A 20373-nucleotide genomic window follows, 5' to 3' on the forward strand; every position below is an offset into this window, starting at 1 on the left:
AGCCACACCGCTCCTCATCTCTGAGTCATTAGAAATGTCAGGCTTTGAATAGCTGGCTGTATGTAACGATGAGTCAACGCTGTTTTCAGCTGCCGTGTCAGATGGCAATTTGTTAAAAAGGCGCTGCTTCTCGGAAAGGTCTTCACAATAAGAATCTGAACTAGACTGGAGCGCACTTTGCGTATGAGGAGCCCGGGGTGTTTCTGACGTGATATTTTTGCTTCCGGAGTCACTGAGGGGCTTCAGAGCTGCTCCTTCAGCAGTCAGTCCATCGTTTGTTTCTTCAGAAATGAGATCCTCGCCCTGAGGAACCCACAAGTTTCTGTCCCCAATGGATGTCAGGTCCTCCAAAGCCGTGCTGCGGACTAAAGACATTCCAGAGAGGTCGCTCATTTCACTCAGGCACTCGGAGGCGTCGAGACTGATGGCCCTCTGAGGATCTGCAGCTCCTGCCCACTCAGGGCTCCCCCTGCTGGCCTGCACGTCCCGTTTAATCTCTGACCCGCAGCTGAGGTCTTCAGAGACCCACGAAGACTCACTTAGCCTCTTCCCACACTCTCCCGCCGCTTTGCTTCCTGGGTCCAGAGAGCAGGAAGCTCCCATGAAGTCAACGCCCTTCCCAGCGTCTCCGTGCAGATCGGGCTCTGCAAATCCAAACTCACCACGGACTCCAGAACCAGGCCTCGCTAATTTGTTTGGAAAGCAGATTAATGGTGACATTCACAGCAGCACTTGTTATCCATCTCCCCAATGAAACAAAAAAAAAAGAAAGTATAGAAGTGATGAAGGAAAACAAAAGACTGTTTGATTACCCAGAACAAACACCAGACACTCAGACAGCTGTGAGCGGTGATGATGCAACACGACAAACTGAGAAGTGATTAAAGGTGGAAACGTGTGAGTTCACATGAAAACAAAATAAAAAACGGACAGTGATGCATCACAGTTGGGTGTCAGACGGAGAGATGATGCATTCCAGTGAACGTAACACACAGACCAGTGATTTATGCTGTTAAAGAATAAGTGATTAAAATGTGATGTAAAGCCTTTCTGAGCCGACTCTGGCAGTGCAAAAATAACATATCCCACCCCACAACAGACCTCTAATTACACACACGAGTCTGGAGTGTTTCACAAGAATATATTTGGACATTAATATCGTATAGTTATGCAAAAATGAATCATTAAATGATCACGCCTGAGAAGCAAATTTCCTCATTCTGGCATTAAATGATAAAAACTTTAAAAAGTTATGTAGTTAAATACATGTATTATTATACTATAAATTAATTTTCCCTTAAACATATAGAATTATCCATTAACTTATTTAATTTATATTTAATTGTTATTTTAAGTAGTGGGAGGAGCCACTGGATTCAGGGGTGCCAGGTCATGATGGAGAGCGGAGTCTTTATTATCAGGGACCGTTGTTAAAGCGGGTTTAGCCCAGTGCAGAGCTGTTTCTATTCAGTTTCATTTACAGGATCATCTTTAAGTTGGAGATGTGTCATTTATCTTTTTCTAGTTTGATTTTTCTTTAGTTGGCTGCACTGCATCCAACACACTGAGCCATGGCTGTGAAGAAAGGAACAACTATTTATTTCTGCCTCCATCAGTCGGTCAACCTTCACAGTGACCTTGAGCCTGAGGACAGTTTGAGGGAAGACGCATTAGGAGATCACTGTGTGCAAGTTTCGTTCAAATATGACAAATACTCTGAGCCAAGAAGAAACATTTGCAAATTTGGACACCTTGCTGTGGCATGAGGTCATCAGTCCTTCAGCTGAATTAGCCAAAAACGTCATAAATTCCTTCGACTTTGATAAAATACGAAAGCTATCCGCGTACACCGACACGTCGGGACTACTATTGTGGAAATTTGGGGGACTAACATTTACAGTATCTGGTCAAACGATCAATATCAGAAAAACAATTCAATATAACACATTTTCCCTTTAAACTGAAAATAATGTTCAATTCCAGGAATCTCAAATTGAAAACTGCAGATGCTGAAATATAAAAAAAACATAGAAAATATAAAAAATGTAAAAACTGAATAATAATTATTAAAAAAGTGCTTTATTGTTCCTTATTGTTACCGTTATGGGTGAGGGTTGGGGTTAGTGCCGTTTTTAAAACTATAGAAATACTCTAAAAATAAAATAATGAAAAAATAATAACTCATGCTAAATTATTATATTTACATATTGCACAAATTTGTTGTTTTTAACTTTTAAAATGATGCTTGGTGTGAGGTTTAGATGGAGGCTGATGATCTGAAGAAGGTGGTGTTTTTAACCTTTAATCCATAAACGCATCATTAAAGGCAACTGATGAACAAATTTTAAAGATTTGCGTGTTTTACCATTTAAATAAACTGAACTGACTGATTACATGTAAATTCAGGTGGAACACTCCAGACTCTTTAATATAGGAGCAGGAAAATCATAAACTGTGGTCAGAGGTTTACATATGCAGACATGGATGCTGTGGTAATTTCAGCCTTATAATTGTTTCCTTGAAATGTTGCTTTTCCAGGGTGGAATGATTGTACAACATACATGTTTAAGGACTTGGGCAACACAAGTTTGAATATATTAAAAATATTAAATTGTAGATACAGGCTCAGATATATACATACATCCACTTAAATCTCTGAATTATTGGTGTTGAAGGTTCTAACTTGACAAAGCAGAGGTTCATTAACTTCTCATTAGTGACTGTGATTGATTACAGCTGGTAGTTCTTCTTTGCAGCATTTGGAAGTTAGAAAGGTCCTTGGAGCCATTTCTAAAAACCTGCAGTTTTAAGATCAGCAGTTTGAACAACTGCATGAAGGTAAAAGTTATTCTGTCACTGCTTTGCTGAGGAAGACCCAAACTGTCATCGTCAGATGAGAGTAAACTGCTTAGGATGTTCAGGAACAACCACCAAGGCTGAGGCCTGCCATGAAACTGCCTGAACACCAGCATGACTGATCACAGTGAAGCAAAGTTTACATCATCAGGGATTGAGAAGATGCCGAAACAAGAAAGCCCTCCAAAATCCAAAATCAACACCAAAACCTTCAAGCTTGACTGAAATTTGAGACTTCCCCTTTACAGTCAAGCCAAATGCCTTCTGGAGAAAGGCCTGATGACCAGGCGAGACAAAGACCGAGCTGTTTGGTCACCATGATGTTTGGAGCACAGGTGAGGCTTTCAAGCCTAAGCACACTGCACCAACTGTCATGGTGGTGGTACCATCATGCTCTGGAGCTGTTTTGCTGCTTGTGGTGCTGATACATCACACAAAGTGGATGGAATAATGAAGAAGAAGGAATATTCAGTTCAATTGTATTTATATAGCACCAAATCACAACAACAGTTGTCTCAAGGTGCTTTATACTGAAAGGTAAATACCCTACAATATAGACTGTAACTGTATAAACTAATGGCCTCCCCAAAGCCCAGACCTTAACGCTTTGATTTGAAAATTTGTGGATTACGATTAAAAGTCGTGTCCATGCCAGGAAACCAACCACTTTAAATTAATTCCACTAATTCTGCTAAGAACAGTGGGCAAATATCCAGACAGAATTATGCCAACAGGCTTGTTGATGGATACTAAAAACATCCGGCCGAGTTGCAACTTGCAAAGGGACTTTTAAACTGATATTAGTGGGAGTGTACAAATATATTTGAACCTATCATTTTGACCATGTGTGGCTTAGAGAAAATCCAAAAAAACTTTATTTGTTTTTGTTTTTTAAAGTCAATAAAGATGTATTTTGCACAATCATTTAACCCTGGAGAAAAAAACTGTTTGAAGAAATCATTAAAAGCCCAAAATTACCACAATATTCATGCATGTCTGTAAACTTCTGACAACAACTGTATAGAATAGAGGATACATTTAAGTTAACATTATATGGAACATACTAAAATACAACAGAGTGATCAGCTCCTTCCTCTCTGAGGTTACTTTCATTGCACCTGGGCTCATTCATATCTATCTCCTGCAGTAAATAAATACTGTCTACGTGCAATCAATAAAACATACAACAGCCTACCTGTTGAAGATGCTCCTGCTGCTGATGGAACATAATGAGACAGATGGAAAAGATAGAGAGCTCAGTCAGTAATGGCTTTCTGTCACTCGTGTGTGATTAATACACTCACCCGGTGCAACCGAATCAATAAAAGCTTGCATACAGCATGTCTTCAGTCAAAGCAGAAAGCCCACAGCAAATACAGGTTAGATAAAGACATCATTCAAAATCATAAAGATGGATAAGCAAAGGCACGGCGGTGTTAGGATTTTATTTTCTTGCCTCGTGCAGCAGTACCACACTGAACGCCGGTGCTCTGTGTGGTACTTGAGCTGTTTTTAACATTACCCTGGCTTTCCCCGCAACCGTGCATCTGTTTAACAGATCACAGGACTCTTAAATCTGCCTGTGGTCTGGCCGTTCCTTTCATTCTGAAATAGCCAGGATGTAACCATCTTTTTGTTTAAAAAAAGGGGGACATGTTTGCCTCTCGAGCCTGCTTACGATCATGTTGCAGTTCTGGAAGGGGCCGCATATACCCGTCCGAAAGTAAGCATTGGAAGAAAAAAGCAAAGGCAGAAACCCAGAAACTCTGTTTTCCAGTCAAGATGCTGAAAGAAACGCACAAACATACGGAGCAGCAGCAGGAAGCTTTGGTCACTTTGAAAAATACACTTCTCAGCTTTCTTTTACCTACGTTATCTAAGAATAAGAAGTCATAAAGGTGTCCTCTGGCATCAGTGACGACTCACCATCAGCTTTTATGTCATTTTACAGCGTGCAGGGTTAATGTTGAGCAGGGCGACTTTTAACCAAAATCATTACCCTTCTCTAAACCTCACCACGTAGTTTTTGTGCCTAAAACTAAAAAACTAACCAAACCATGTGTGAAAGCGAAAGAAAATAGATACGAAAAACAAAATCCACAGAAAAAAGTGAAGCTTGCAACAATCTTAATAACACTGGAAAAATTTCTGAGAATAACTCCAGTGTTTAATGGTCTGGGAAGAACGGGCTGAAACACTAACACTGTTCTCACGTCTGTACACCCAAAATAAAGACAATATTAGCTACAGTCAACTAGCTTAGCTTATAATGAGCAATGTTATAATGGGTAACAGAGACAACTAGCTGACATGATAGTTATATTTGCAAAGTCATATATTTTTAACTTTGCTTTACTGCCCACATTTTCATAAACATTTATTTTTAAAATAAAACAATGGGTATGAAAAACCCATGTTAGCTATTATATGGTATGGGGCGGCTCTTAATGCATATCTGTGGAGACAGAAGGTCAGTCCACTATTAAAATCATTAGAACTCCCTGAATTTTCAATTTGGTATCTATTTTTGATGGAATTTTCCTTTTTGTTCCTCTTCCCAAAATCGGATACCAACTTTGGTCTCCTGCATGCACTCAACCTCAAATTTTGTGAGCATTTCAAATGTGAATGAAGTCGACCTCTTCTGTAGTCTCAACCAGTGTTGGCAGATGGCCCCGCCCCTCCCTGAGCCTGGTTCGGCCGGAGGTTTCTTCCTGTTAAAAGGGAGTTTTTCCTTCCCACAGTCGCCAAAGTGCTTGCTCATAGGGGGTCACTGTATGTATTATTTTAGGGTCTACCTTACAATATAAAGCACCTTGAGGCGACTGTTGCTGTGATTTGTTGCTATATATATAAATAAAATTGAGTTGAATTGTAGTTCATGTGAGAAAACCTTCTTTTAATAAACAACTCTGAATGTTAGAGGATGTGTCAGGCGGCCTCCTGCTTCCACTAAATACACAACCCACGTAAACGAGTGCACTCTCATGCTAAGCTAAGCTAAACTAACAGCTGTAACAGCTTCTCATCGAGTAAGTGTATTTCTCAAAATGTCCTGCTATTCTTTTAACAATGCTGGGGAAACAAAAGGAAGCACGAGCAGCAGAAAAGAGGCAGCAGCTCAGCGTCTGGAGGCGTACCGAGTTGCCCCTCGTCTTTGCTCGTGGTGCTCTCTGTATCTTCAGCTCCTGCTTTCTCTGCAGGCGCCTCTGCTGTTGGATAAATGGATCTCAGTCAAACATCAACAGGAATTGTTAAAGTCTAATCTGACACTTCATCAGGTTCACACAGCTCAGGCTAATGTTGTGTTTACTACCACACGTCAGCAGCTTCAGAAGCTGTTAAAGAGATCAAGGAGGTTTTTCAGCCCGATGACTTCCCACCTCGCTTCGCTTTGGAAAAGCTGTCAGTCTCAGTATTTGTGATCAAAGCTTGCTCGACCCAGGCTGGAGCGACGCTACTGTGGCCACATCTTACAGGCACAGAGGGGCATTGTTTTCCATGTTAGTCACTGATCTGTTCATGTTCGCTGGCTCTTATTGCACTCTGTGTGGTAACAACACAACTCTGTAGACAACGCTGTAGAATCAGGCAAATCAAAAGGTTTTAGCAAGAAAACTCAAACTTGAATCATAAAAGGTTAGAGTTAGGGAGCAAAAGAAAACCAGCAAACCAAGACGAGCGTTTCTCTCAATACAGCTCTAAATAAAGGAGATAAATCAAGTGATGATTTGCACACAAACTGAACCATGCTAAATAAGAGCTAAAACAAGGGTTAAGCTGCAGCTCAGGCTTCATGTCAGAAGCGCAGGCGGGCGTACCGGGCTGCACCTCGTCATCACAGTGGCTGCTGTCTGGCTGAGAGAGCTCAGACACAGAGTTCACCCCATTTTCACTGAGCGCTGCTTCATCCTCTGCAAATCAAAGGTAAACGGGAGGTCAAAGTCGAGGTAATCGTGACAGAAACTTGGAAAAAACCAACCACACACGCCGCACAGAGGTCAGCTGTGAAGCACAATTCAAAATGGTTAAAAAACATCAGCAGCAGTCTGACATTTAAACCCAGAACCACGAAAAGTCTTCAGTCGGCTCCGTTTAAGGAGTAACACAGACATTTATTCACAGTCTACTCACTTGAATACTGAACTATAGCAGAGCTACTGCCTCGATTTTCCAAAAAGCAGGACTATTTCTGGAATGATGCATTTAGACAGCGGTGTCAGCCTCAGTTTGACTGAGATCCCGAGATCGGTCTAGAAAATTCATAATCAGAAGCACAACTCTATTGTATTTTATTAAATTCTATCCTGGAGTTGGTTTTCTCAGAATTATGAGAATGTCTTTTCTTGTAATGATGAGATGTTTTTAATAATAATGAGAGAGATTTAATAATAATGAGAGACTCTGACTCTAAATATCTAAATTAGGAGATATTTTGTAAATTCAGTAAATTACGACAGGCTCTTGTGATTTTATCACTAGAGCTTTATCACAATAATGAACTCTTTATGATGCCTTTTCTCTTAATTGTTATTTATGTCATCCTGCTGTAATTCAGTAATTCTGAAATAAATCAACATTATGGGATTAATTATGAAGCTCTGTTTATAATCTCTTAATTATGGGATCTAATTTTATAATTGTTATTCGAATAATATTTATGCGGTATTAGATCAGGAAAGTCTCTAAATCTCTTAATTATGACATTTTAACCCATAACTATGAGATTACAGTTGAAAACAAAATTCTTGTAACACTAAATTCTCTCTCGTTTTTTTTGCACTTAGCTACAGTTTTGAAAGGTTTAATTTTGTATGCATCACTCCAAAGAACTAAGCAAAGCACCTCTAAACCATCAGATGGCTAAAAGCTCTAAATATCCTAAACTAACTAATCTCACTTTACAAATACGTCACTTTGTACACACCACATCTGCTGCTTAAAGGGATACTCACTTTGTGTTTCACTGCTGATACATGTGTTGTTTACCCCTGCAGATGGACCTGACTCTGTGCGCTGCTTCCTGTTAGCACATAAGATGATGGGAAATGGAAACGGGGAGAACGAATGCACTAGTGAGGGCTGTAAACTGGGGAAAGCTAGGCTACGTACTAATTAGCCATGTGGTCGATTTGGGTAGATTAAAAAAAGAGGGGAGAACACATTGCTGAGAGGTCTGACACTGATTATTCGCTCTGTGACGAATAAATCTGTCCAAACACAGTGAAGCAAACACGATGCATCTTTAGCCATTTATCTGCTTTTCGTTTACGTTTCAGTCATCAAATGGAGCTTTCTGAAAATGCTTTCTGTGCTGCGTTAAAGGCCCGATTGTTTATGGACTGAATTGCGAGCGAACAGTGGAGCTTGATGGAGACGGGGCTCTTTCTCAGGGGTCTGACCCAGATGCCCGGATTACAGAGCACAGTGCAGCTGCAGTCGAGCATGTCTTCTATCCATTATGTAAGGAGAGATTAAAACAAAGCTCTGTAGAAACTCAGGAGCTCGGCCTCCACCCAGACGACAGTGGAATTTGTTTAACTCGCCATTTAAATTCTTCTCTTTGACATTTTTTGATGTCTATTCTAGCATTAAAGCTTTAATTAGAAACCTTTTACCTGTGAGCCCCAAACACAGCTAATACATGCATTTCATACGTTGTTAAAACACATTAAAATGTAGTTTTATGTAATAATTAATGTACAGCATTTAAACCTCTAATGAAGACAAACTGATTTTACAATTTGGCAACTGTGTTTAATTAAGAGTTCATAATCTGTTTATATAACAGCCTCCTTCCATCAGTGCTCCAAAGGAGGTGCGAGGAGGTGCGACAAATCATTTACTCCAGGCTTTTATATGCTTATAAATGCTAAATAGGTAAGAGACTTACTGTTAAAAATAAATCACATAATAAAAGTGTTTAATACACAATAGAGTCAAACAGTTTATTCTTTAGCACAAAGTTTCAAACATTTATATTTAAATATTATTTTACATAATTTCCACTCAAACATGCTGTAGTTTAATTTCAGACAGATTTTTACAGTTCGCTATAATTAGCAGCTAGCTCAGTCTATGTGATGTGATCATAGAGTTTGATTACAGCCTGCTAACAGCTCTCCTCCCATTTATCCACATGTAACATTTAGCCTCAGTGTTAGCAGTGACGCAGTGATCAGTCAGTCAGTTTTATTACTGGGTGGGATCATGGTGGCCATGTCCATCGTCGATCCCTTTTCAGGAAGCTGTTATTAAGGTGGAACAAGGATGATAATACCTCAGAGGATTTATTATTGTGGGCACCTCACAAACCTTTAGAGCTTAACTGCAGATGAAGAGCAGTTGACAACAAGTACAAATTTAGCATTTTTTACCTTTCATAATCATTTTGGTCATCAGACAGATTTTTGTTGCTGGTGTACAAAATTAGATTGTACTTCTGTAGGTCAGTTTTCATCAGACTAATAATATATAAATCTTTGGTTATATTCAGAGAACGTATGGTACACACCAGCACTGGACACTCGACTGTGAGCCCAGCGGTTCTCAGTGCAGGCGGATCACGGAGGGAAAATATGGAATGATATTAAAATGATTCCTATTCCTAGCTAAGTTTTTACAGTTAATTATTTGTGATGATAAAAGTAAGTGATAAAAAGGTGATGATAGATCATTGATAGGCCTCTCCTGTTCCTACAGCCTGAGCTGAACCTGATCAGATAAAAGCCTCACACGAGCTGATCCCGGATATTAAACCAAAACCAACACTTGCACAGTTTTTCCTCATACTACAAAAACCATATTTATACAAAAAAGTTGCTGTTGTCTTAATTTTTGCCTTAAAAATAATAATTTTTCAAGACTTTCCAGAGGTGTTGTATCACTTTGAATCCCCCTGATTGCATAAAGTAACCCGCTTTATGCTTTTATACTGATGAAGAGTGGGGCCATGTAATTTCCTGTCTTCGCTCTACTAGAGGGGCGGCTGGCTACGATCAATGAGAAGCGTGGAATTGACAGATTCTTCGGACGTGCACGTCAGATAAGTAATCTCTCGTATCCTTGGAAACTGAACATGCGTAGGTCTAGCAGGACAAAAATAGCGTCATCTCTACTCGTGCTGTGAGAAATAATGGTTTGCAGACAGAAGAAAAGAAAGCTGCTCATTGTTTAATCCCAATCATCTGCCAACCAAAGTGCAGCAGCATCTCACAGCTCTCTGTCATCAGACTGATTTCAGACCCACCAGTGGAGCTCAGAGGATTCACAAGGTGAGCTGAAGCTGGAAAAAGATCTCATTAAAGACACGTTCTGTTCATTTTTAGTGAGTTTGCATTTGCGTGTCGGATCCTATCTTGCTTCCAGACTGTATTTCTAATGTCTGACCTTTCATTTTGACTCCGTTCTCCTGGTGGTGCTGATCCTTGATGGTCATGTTGGCTAAGGAGCTGCTCATGGTGTCTCCAGAACCGTAGCTGTTCGAAGCGTTGTTCACGTACTCCATTGCCAGTCGCGGGTCGGGCTGCAGGAAGACAAAAGCAAATTAATGAAGTACTGAAGGTCCAGGGTGTGTCTCATTACACATGTCAGCTTGAAAGTAGCTGACAAGCAAAAAAAGCCTGTAATGATGGCGCACTTAACAGACACTTTGTCTTCCGGCCTGCAGAACAAGCCCGTCACCACAGAACGTAAACAGACACTGTGCCTGTGAAAACCCTGTTATTTATACATCCTGACGTGGGGTCAGCGCTTCAGGTTACAGCCTCACAGACAAAAATAGTGCCCTCTGCCCATGTGCACGCTGTCCTGGCTGTGACAGGGCTGCACTTCCTAAACACCCACTAACTAACTGCAACAACAAGTGCAGCCACGTCTCAGCCATGACAGGCAGGTCATCAGGATGCAAACGCTCCCCACTGTACAACACAACACTGACACGCTCCTTCAACCGCCGAGATGTGAATTGCGTCCAATCTCATAAAAAGAGGATTACATATCAGATTAAACCCGAGCCTCTGGTTACATCAGCGCTTTTCAGCTTGAATCATATTTTTTCCCTCTCCTCTGACACAAACACACACACCCAGGCAGTGTGGACAGCTTATGCCGTAATCAGTCTGTGCATCCAAACTGCATGCCCCGAGTTTGTTTGGTGATGCAGATTTGGCAGCTTCTGGCCTTCGGTTTCGCCCTCATGTCTGCTTTGGCACATAAACATGACACTTTAATCTCTCAGATGTACAATACAGCTTGAAGCGGCTATTATAGTAGCACATAAAATTGTCAAAGTAGTCACGGAAATAAATCAGCAAGTGCAAAAACTGCTGCTTCTAACTCAGGGAAAGTGGATTTCCTCAAGAATGAAAGTGAAAGTCTGACCCATTTAATGCTTTATCCTCCTGGGCTTTTCTCTGTTACTGCATTTATTCAGCCGATACAGTTACTCGTTACTTTACAGATTAAGATTTATACATGAAAATACTATGAGCAGCTTATAAAATCATAATAAGCTCGTGAACGCTTATTAAAAAAGGAAAAACCTGCTCCATACATCCATCTTCTGCCGCCTTTACGTTAGCTCGGTGCTACTGAAATGTCCAGACCTCGCTCACACCAACCACCTCCGCCAGGTCTTTCTATGAGGTTCTGCCCACAGATGTGAGTTAGCTGAGAGCGTCCCTATGTCCTGGATCTGCTGCAGGGCTTCCTCCTGGTAGGACCTCATCTAAACACATCACCCAGGAGTTGTTCAGGAGCATGCCAGTCGCATACGGAAACACCTGAACTCTCTGCTTTTACTGAAAACAAATCTGATTACTTTTTCCCTCACTTCACGAATTCCTGTGACGTCACCTGATGCAAACGTCGTCTTAAGAGCAGCAGCGCCTGAACTGTTGCTATAGTTACCCCACCCTATAAAACCTGCCCTAAAGCCACGCTCAGCCCAGCTATGCGGCCTTCCCTCTGTGTCCCTTCACATCTCCTGACCTTGGGTGTTTAAACAGCGCTCCACATTCAGCACAGATGGCAGAAAAGGGGCAAGGTGGAAACAAGATCAGGCTTAAGCACCACAGAGAGGCTCATTGTCACAAAGAAGCTCGATTCTTCTCATAGTTCAATTACACAGAGAATTCATCCAATCACCTACTGTGAGTTCGTCAAAGCCTGATAGATATTGTCTGTAAAGGTTCTCAGTCATCGTAGTGACTTGTGAATAGTGAGTATTTCCAGGAGAAGTGAGGCAAATTAAAGTGTGGCACTCACTTCTATAGAGGAATAATATCTATCAGGTCTAAGGAGCTTGGAAAGAAAAGCATCTGGACTTCTTTAAGTTTCTTGAAGACGTTTCACCTCTCAACCGAGAAGCTTCTTCAATTCTAAGAGCAATTGGTGGAGTCACAGATATTAAACCCTATGGGAGTGTCCCCCAGGAGAGTCATGGACCCCCGATTGATCCTCTGTCTAATCACACGAGCCAAGGTGTGAAAACGGGTGTGGGTCACAATTTACTGAGGTCACATCCTTGGCCATTTGACCTCAGTAAATCACATGATAGGGTGGGGCTAGGTTTCACACAGGGTTCACCCACACCAGTTTTCACACCTTGGCTCATGTGATTAGACAGAGGATCAATCGGGGGTCCATGACCCTCTTGGGGACACTCCCATAGGGCTTAAAATCTGGGACTCTCCACATTTGCTCTTAGAACTGAAGAAGCTTGGGCTTTCTTTAAGTTATTAAAAACTCGGCCATGTGGAGCTGAGCTACCCAGATAAGTCATTTATACACCCAAGACGTAGCTGTTATGTTCATTACCGAATAACTAGGATAAACCCTGTTGTAGGACAAAAACAGGAGAGATGGATCAACAAAAAGAGTCACTAATGTGTGTGGTTTATACAGAGAGTGCTCAGTGCTTACAGTTTAACACTGAAGGGCTACTTAAACTGTTGTAGCTTACTGCTGGGAGAGAGAAAAGGTGGATGTCAGCTGGAGCCATCCAAAGGCCCAATCCAAAGAGGGCAAACTCTAATGGGCCAATCACAGGACTCCACCTGTCTCAGCATTAAACACAGACCCACACACTGTCTGGAGAAGCACACCTTACTTTGTCATGTCCACATTAGCCAAGCTGTTGCCATTTCACTCAGCTGTACAGTAGATAAGCTGGTTTCTCAGCTACAGCTACTTTGAGTAGTCAAATTGAGTAGAAGAGCGCCAGTCTGTTTATTTTTACTTGATAACAACAACTACATGGATTAAAAACAGTTTTATTCTGACAAAAAAACTCATTAACATAGGAGGAGGTCCTAATACATTATTTAAGTGTGTATCCCATAGGAGGTCTAATGAATAGTGCACTCTCCCGGTCCTCACACACAGTTCCCCAACAAAACCCTTCATTGTAGCGTTACACATGACAGAATCCAAACAACAAGGAGAAGGCAGCACTCGTGCCAGCGAAGACAATCCCTCTGAGAGGTCGTTCACTCTGCATCCGGGAGTCAGACGGTTGGAGAGCAAACAAACTCGAGTCTGATAAGGAGCAGATCCTTCAGCCGATAATCATGTGTACACCAGCACTGTACATTAGTGTGAATCATATCCTCTGCCTGAGACAGTAAATGTAAGGCCAAAATAAAGAACCTATAGCTCAAACACATAACAGATTCACCACATCTAATTTTAAAAATAGAGGCGATCTGAAACCCGTTATCAGAAATGCTCGGGCGGAAGCAGTCCTGCAAACTCTCCTTTCCAAGAGCATTTCACTGAATTCAGTCCTCTGCAAACTTTACACCAGACACTTTGGACAGGACCAGCACCTCCTTAATGATTTGAACTGGGACAAAAACACACATACACATTTCACCTGCTGCAGAAAGGGAACACGACAGCAGTCTTTGTCGCAGCTTCATGAGGGGGAAAAGCCTCAGAGGGCTGCTGATGCAGCTTGTTCCTCTCAGGGGCGTGTGAAAATGTGATCTTGGCACAGACCGTGCCTCTGCAAGGAGCTCGGTCAACAGGGATGTTGACACAGCTCCAAGAGCTCTGAGCACTCAGTGAGACAAGCAGTCTGAAATTAGGTGTGTGTGTGTGTGTGTGTGTGTGTGTGTGTGTGTGTGTGTGTGTGTGTGTTTCTACTGTTTCCCCTAGTGGGACAATAAAGATAAGTTTGAATCATCAGCTAACAGTAGAAACAGGTATCTGTTAAGTACTTCCAACGAACCAAACAATAAAACTGAAGAATTTCATTAATCAAAAGTGAAGCACAAACTGCTTAGATGAGCTGCGCCATGTATTATTTCCCATTAAACAGTAGCACCAACAGCTTAAACACAGTTGAGTGGTGAGGACACCTGTCAATCAAAGAAACCACGCCCATAACTCCAGAATCCAGAGAGACGAGTTATAAAAAGGTTACCCTGTCAGCTGTTATATCTGTAACAGGCTGCAAACATGTTTATTTCTGATATAAAGTTGGCTACTAGAAGAACTGCAAACCTGCAAGTCATAATGATGGCACGAGGGTTAAGTGGACTCAGATTTGACTTTACAAACAGTTTGTGCACCTTTATAATCTGAACATGCAGAATTACAAATATGCAGCGATCTGGGGACCCTGAGCCTTCATTCTAAGCTTGAATACTGAAAAGTATCAAATATAAAAGGTTTTAGCGGCTAATTATCCTTTATTGACAAATAATATTAAGGGTTTCTGTCTGTATAAGTAGATGAGTGCCAGCACAGGTCCTTAGCTGCCCGTTACGGCTCATCTCTGATTCTTGAGTCTCTGAGCTGTGCCTCTTAACTGTGTTTGTGTTTTCTGGAGCATTTTAGTGGACTTATCAGAAGTCTTTGCTCCAGTTTTAATGACTTTCTTGTCTTTTTGTATCTTACTTAGCACTAATTAACACTATCTCTTTCAGTATGATGCACAGATACAGTTTTTGAGCAGTGTTTGCTGACCAAACCTATATTAGCACTCTATCTTCTTGTCCAAATATGGTCTTCATAACAGAACTTCACAAACCAGGTCACCTCAAAGTGGCCATTTCCAGCTTTTATATACAGTCTAAGGCTTATTTTGGAACCATAATAAGAGAAATCCAGTTCAGTCCTCAGCATTTTTACAGATTAATGAAGTTTTATCCACAGATTGATCGAGTCATGGTCTCAGCTGCTATGTACTGCAGAAGAAACCTGGGCAGATTTTCTGTGTTCAGTGTGCAAAAAACAAAGATATTTCATTTACACTGACACAAAAGGAAAGAAAAGCAGCAACTTCACATCTGAGAAGCTGAAACCAGATTATATTTAGCATTTATACTCGACAAATCCCAACAACTCACGACCAATCTAATGTTATTGACCAATTCATTGAGTGTGTGACAGTTTCAGAGGTAAAATGGCTCACACTGAGAAACAAAGGCATTCGTCTGATGCCGTGTACGGGCCTGCCGGCTCACCAGCCCTGCGTGTAGCTCAGCTGAGAGACGAGGATGCTGCTCTCATGCTTGATTGCCTCTGTATCTCTGACCTACTTTGCTCACCACTCGCTCTCTCTCTGCGCTCTGGCCCAGCCTCCGGCAGCCAGCACACTCTGACTCTACCTTCCTAATGTGGGCCCGGCCCTGCAGCGGAGGGGCTGAAGGTGGAGCCCGTTTCCATTTTCCCCTCCATCTAAGCGCTGGAGGGGAAACATCTTGCAGGGCCGGTCTGCACACGGCACCACCCCGCCGTCCCGCATCTCCAAGCAGCTAATGTTTGCAATATTTCACCTTCAGGATTTCAGCCACGCCCTGCTCTGCTATGCTAACACGCATCCTCCTTTCAGTTCACATCCAAATAATTGGCACATAATCAATGCCAGACTTGTACTTCTAGGTTCCAGAGAAGTAAAAGACAAACCGCGACATTTCTGAGGCCACAATGTTGCAGTATGGAATTCAAGATATGAGGAATTCTTCTCATGTTTTCATGGTGCAGACTGTTAAATAATCAGGCACTCCAGCTGCTGCTGTATGTTCACAATGAACACACACACACACACGCAGGTCTCCCAATGCAATGAGCCAGTCCTCAATCAGCATGGTGCCAATTAAGTGTGCACAAGAATGCAGCTGAAATCCTGCTGTGGCATTTCTTCTTCTATTTAATGAGGCAACGCATCCAGAAAAAGGCCTGTTCTGTGAAACATTACACCTCTGTGAGGTTTATCTTGTCCTTCATGTGTTCAGTAAACTAGAATGAATGCACACTTAAAGTGATATCAAAAAGATATCTTGTAAATCAAGAGTATCTAAATGTGGGAAACAACTTTCAAACTCTCTTGATGACGTGCTAAAACTTCTTGCAATGTTCAAATCATTTAAAACAGGGAAAGAGCAGCACATGGACATTTTTGAGGAGTTTGAGCCTTTTTAAAACTAATAAAGTAACTTAAAAGAATATTTCCTTAAATCAGTAGCTCAGCTGCCTGTTTGAGCTCTGAAGCCAAATACAGTAAATCTGAGTAACTTTTAGAAAAGCTCCACTCTGGAGACTTAATTGCTGTGGTGCTGTTTATTCTGCCAGCCTAAGCTCTGCAGGCGGGTCCGTCCAAACTGAAGCCGGCCGGCTGGATGCGGTCGCCTTTGGACTCGAGCCGGCGGGGGCCAACGGGCTGTCAGTCTTTGCTAAATGGAGCACTTCGGTGCGGATTCATTTCATAATGCCCGACGCTTGAGGCCATGATGGAGTCAGCAGTCACATTAAGGAGAGTGATTGATTTATTTCAAAAGAGCTGCACTGCTCACATCAGCCTGCATCTTTAACTACATTACACACGTCTGCGTTTTCAGTTCTTTAGGTTTTCTTTCAGCTTCTTCGTCAGTTCTTTTGGATTTGCTCCGTTTGTACAGCATACACATCTGCATACCTGGTGAGTGTCGTGTGTAGAAGGAAAAGGCTTTAAAAGTACAAAGTGCCATCATAAAGCTCTTGACTCAAACTGCATTTAGCCAATCTCCCCTTCGGGATCTTCTCCTTATGCACTGCTGCTGCTGTTTTAGGTGGACATCCAATTCTGACTTGACAGTTCAGGCTTGATGTTTTCTAGCCAAGTGACAGTGAAGTGATGACCGTGTCTAATGCTTGGGACTGTAATAATCCTGCACGACCCCATTCTTTGTATAAATGATAAGACTGCTCCTAGTTACACTCCTGACCTGATGCATCGCTTTCAGGCTTGGATGCTGTTTGGTCTCATTGCCCCTGATGATTCCCAAAAAGGAGGTCGGGTCAGTTTGAGATCTTTGGCTTTTTAACCACACCTTTTTTACTTATAACTGCTAATAGAGCAATACAAAATACATCATAACAAGTAAAAAATACAGTCAAAATCAGAATGTAAAGGATCGCAGAATAAATCTCAGGGGTGGTCAGATGATTGATGAGCGAGTGCTGCTGAACAAATCTGCATACATTTCCCTGTCTTATGAAGCCTCGGATGATTTTACTTCTTTGTGCCTCAAACAGCTACTTAAATGAAAACATCTGAGTGGTCTGGAGCGGAAATGTCTCTTTGGTGAAAACAAGAAACCACAACTATGGTGAGACACAGGAGAATGGCTGGGCAAGCTGGTCTTTTTTGTGGAAAAATGTCAGAGTAATACATGTTCCAGAGTAAAAGGCTTGACATGTCCCTTAAAAGTGTAGTGGAGAAAGTAAAACTCAGGTTTTCAATGGAAATATAGATAAATAACCTGTGTTCTAACCTTTAAGAGGTACCTGCATTATGAGGTGGAGCTAATGAGTTTGAAAAACGCATTTCTTTACCAGAGAAGAAAGAAGCTACAAAGATGCATTATGGGAGAGTGTGGGTTTGACTCCTGCTAGCGACTAAAAGTAGGGATGTCTCAACTTCTGCTATGTTGATTTTGATGCTCACACTTTGTGTGCTGTACTCCAGAAACCCAAAATACAGCCAGTGTACATGCGTCAGTATGTAAAAATAACTTTCCCAAAAATATATCATGTAAAATTATCAAGCTTACAATCACATATCTCAAAGCTAAAATCTAGACCCAACATATTTCTGGTCCCTGACATATCAGGTGGCAACTTAACTGATATCAAACATTATTTCATCTACATGTATAAAAGCAATCGTACCAAATATGCTGCACAGTGATTTTTCAAATATAACAACACTCATGGGTACTGACAATGACTTTTAAGTTAGGCTGTAATGGAAATATGAAACTTTTCCATTTTTACTGACAGTTTTCAACAACTCTGCACTGTCGTCTGGCTTGTCTGCACTTGAAATTGTGCTTCATATTGCCAGCATTCAATTAATTATGCATACAGTGAGAAGTGGACCTGGGACCCCTGGCTGGAGATGTGTGCACTCAGTTGCCAGCTTTGTTCTGCTGGTAATCCAGCTTCAGTGATAACCCACAGTCCTGCAGGCAACTAGACAGGTTTATATGCCCAAATCGAAAGCAGAGAATCGGCTATAGTCTAAAGGTTTTAGAGGATAGATGCCTCAAGGCTGATCTGAACATGTCCAGCAGTGTTTTTTGGGGGGAGGAGCCCCTCTCAGACCTCCCTGTGCACATACTAGCGTGTCTCTCCAGTCGTGCCCAAGTGCTGCAGAAACTTGCAGAAGGATGTCTGAGTTTATCAAAAAACCAAAATGGCAGTGAGATGTGTTTCATTGCTTTCAGTGGATCAGTTGGAATGGCTCCCAGCTGCGGTTACAGACTACAACATGCCCGCTCCTCTTCACTGTAATTGTTACAGAAATCGATGCAATGAGTGAGAACCAGCGAGGGTGGGAGAGAGGTGTGTCCGAGGAAGGAGACGAGAGATTCTCACTCCAACAGCCCTCCACCAAACCGAAAGGGGGAAAAAATCACATATTGTTTTCATGTGGCGGGCATAAAGGGTTCGCGTTAAAAGGCTTTCATGCACCTACTGTGGGTCAGATCGCGTCCACTGACCCTGGGAGGATTACCCAAGAGCCCATATGTGTCAGATAAGCAGCCTGGTTCACTGCACTGGCCGTGTGACAGCACACGGAGACATGGGCGCTCTCCTCTGTTGATAATATGAAAAAAAGGAGAAAAAAAATGGGCTTGGCATTTGCGCACAAGCGCTGCTTCATCCCGATTTCCAACACTATCCGCTCTCGAAACAATACAGAGACGCACGGAAATCAATTAAATACACCAGGGGCGTCTCTTTTCTTCTTTTTTTTTTTGCATGTATTTACATATCAGAATCTCACATATTAAAATCAAAGGAGCTGGTTTGTGAGGCAGCTAGTCTGGAAAGCATTTAGGCCTCAGATGCAAGAAAGAAGCGAAAGATCCAGAATAACGGGAGGGGAGGGGGGGGTGCATACAGCCATAAATTCACACTCAAAGCCGACACAAAGAACAAAAGTGTTATTAAATTACAGTAAATCTTAGATAAATAACACCGCTTTGTTGCCCCCCTGGGATTCTTTAATAATGAGATTATAAATACTCTGGAGGATTAGTCTCGTTACTGCGCGCCAGCACCAGAGTGGCTGTAACGAAAGCAGGACCTGCTCCGGAGGATGATGGAGACATTTTTTTCCTCTTGAGGAGGAAGAAAAACACTGAATGTATCGTGTTTGTAGGGAGGTGACTGCACCTCCAGGGCTGGTGCGATGATGGCTGCAACAAAAACACGTTTCTCTGTTTATTGTAGATCGACGGAGGAGCAGATCGCGCACAATGAAAAGCGTGAGCCCCGAAAACACGCAAAATGAAGCTGCTGCAGGGGAATCTGTGCTGTCATGAGATATAAGGGGAACAAATACGCCTCGTGTTCAAGTGCATGATATTTCTATACGTAAAACGCGCACAGGCCCAACCTCTCCCACCTCATGCAAATAAAATAGCAAGTGACAGGACGAATGCCGATGCAGAATTACGACGCGGGGTTTGAGCCGCACGTCGCTCGCTCTCCTGATGTTTCGGTGTGATTGCACCCACACCGGATCGGTTAAATAAAACAAATATGTCTGGGTTTTCTTACCTGAGTGCAGACAGCGGTCTCGTCTCTTCAGCAGCGGTCGCTCACCGGGCGCGCACGGCTTCTCGTCGAAGTGCAGGCGCAGGCCGGAGCGGGGCGCTGTGGAGCGGCGATGACTGCATGTCCTGAAATGCAACCTGTCTGCGCGCAGCAGCCTCCAGCCCATCTGCTTTCATCTAGGGTGTAAACAAAGAGGTGCAAAGACGGATATTTTGCTCTCAGTTCTTCTGTTTATGCAAAATCAGCCGTGCACAGTTATATAGAAAGCTTTCCACATCACACAAGCTTTAAGTCTTATTCCTTATTTATTTACTATCTACAAACACAAATAAGGACATTTCAAAAGGAATTTGAAGGTTTTAATATGTCAAACTACCCTATTTGGCAAATAATAACTAACTGCACAAAAATCATAGGATCCTTTTTTTCACTCTTTGTCAATTCGACTGTCAAATTGCCTCA

At 42.1% G+C, this 20373-nt stretch overlaps 1 protein-coding gene across 27 annotated transcripts in view; it reads right to left on the reverse strand.

Annotated features, from left to right (window-relative positions):
* Positions 1-20072, reverse strand: part of mapta (microtubule-associated protein tau a) — a 36546-nt gene extending 16474 nt beyond the window's left edge. For 7 of the 27 annotated variants that reach the window (XM_025909887.1, XM_025909898.1, XM_025909892.1 and 4 more), the window contains exons 1-5: positions 19915-20072; positions 10246-10381; positions 6678-6770; positions 5997-6068; positions 4052-4072 (exon numbers count right to left, since the gene is read on the reverse strand). In XM_025909887.1, coding sequence (XP_025765672.1) covers positions 4052-4072; positions 5997-6068; positions 6678-6770; positions 10246-10363 — 304 coding nt within the window. In that variant the 5' untranslated portion in view covers positions 10364-10381; positions 19915-20072. Of the gene's footprint in view, positions 1-4051; positions 4073-5996; positions 6069-6677; positions 6771-10245; positions 10382-10495; positions 10619-19914 lie in introns of those variants that run through there. The other 20 variants (XM_025909889.1, XM_025909875.1, XM_025909897.1 and 17 more) reach the window with 12 other exon arrangements.
* Positions 20073-20373: the final 301 nt, after the last annotated feature.

This window comes from Oreochromis niloticus, linkage group LG8 (assembly GCF_001858045.2).
Source record: "Oreochromis niloticus isolate F11D_XX linkage group LG8, O_niloticus_UMD_NMBU, whole genome shotgun sequence".
NCBI classification, from domain to species: Eukaryota; Metazoa; Chordata; class Actinopteri; order Cichliformes; family Cichlidae; genus Oreochromis; species Oreochromis niloticus.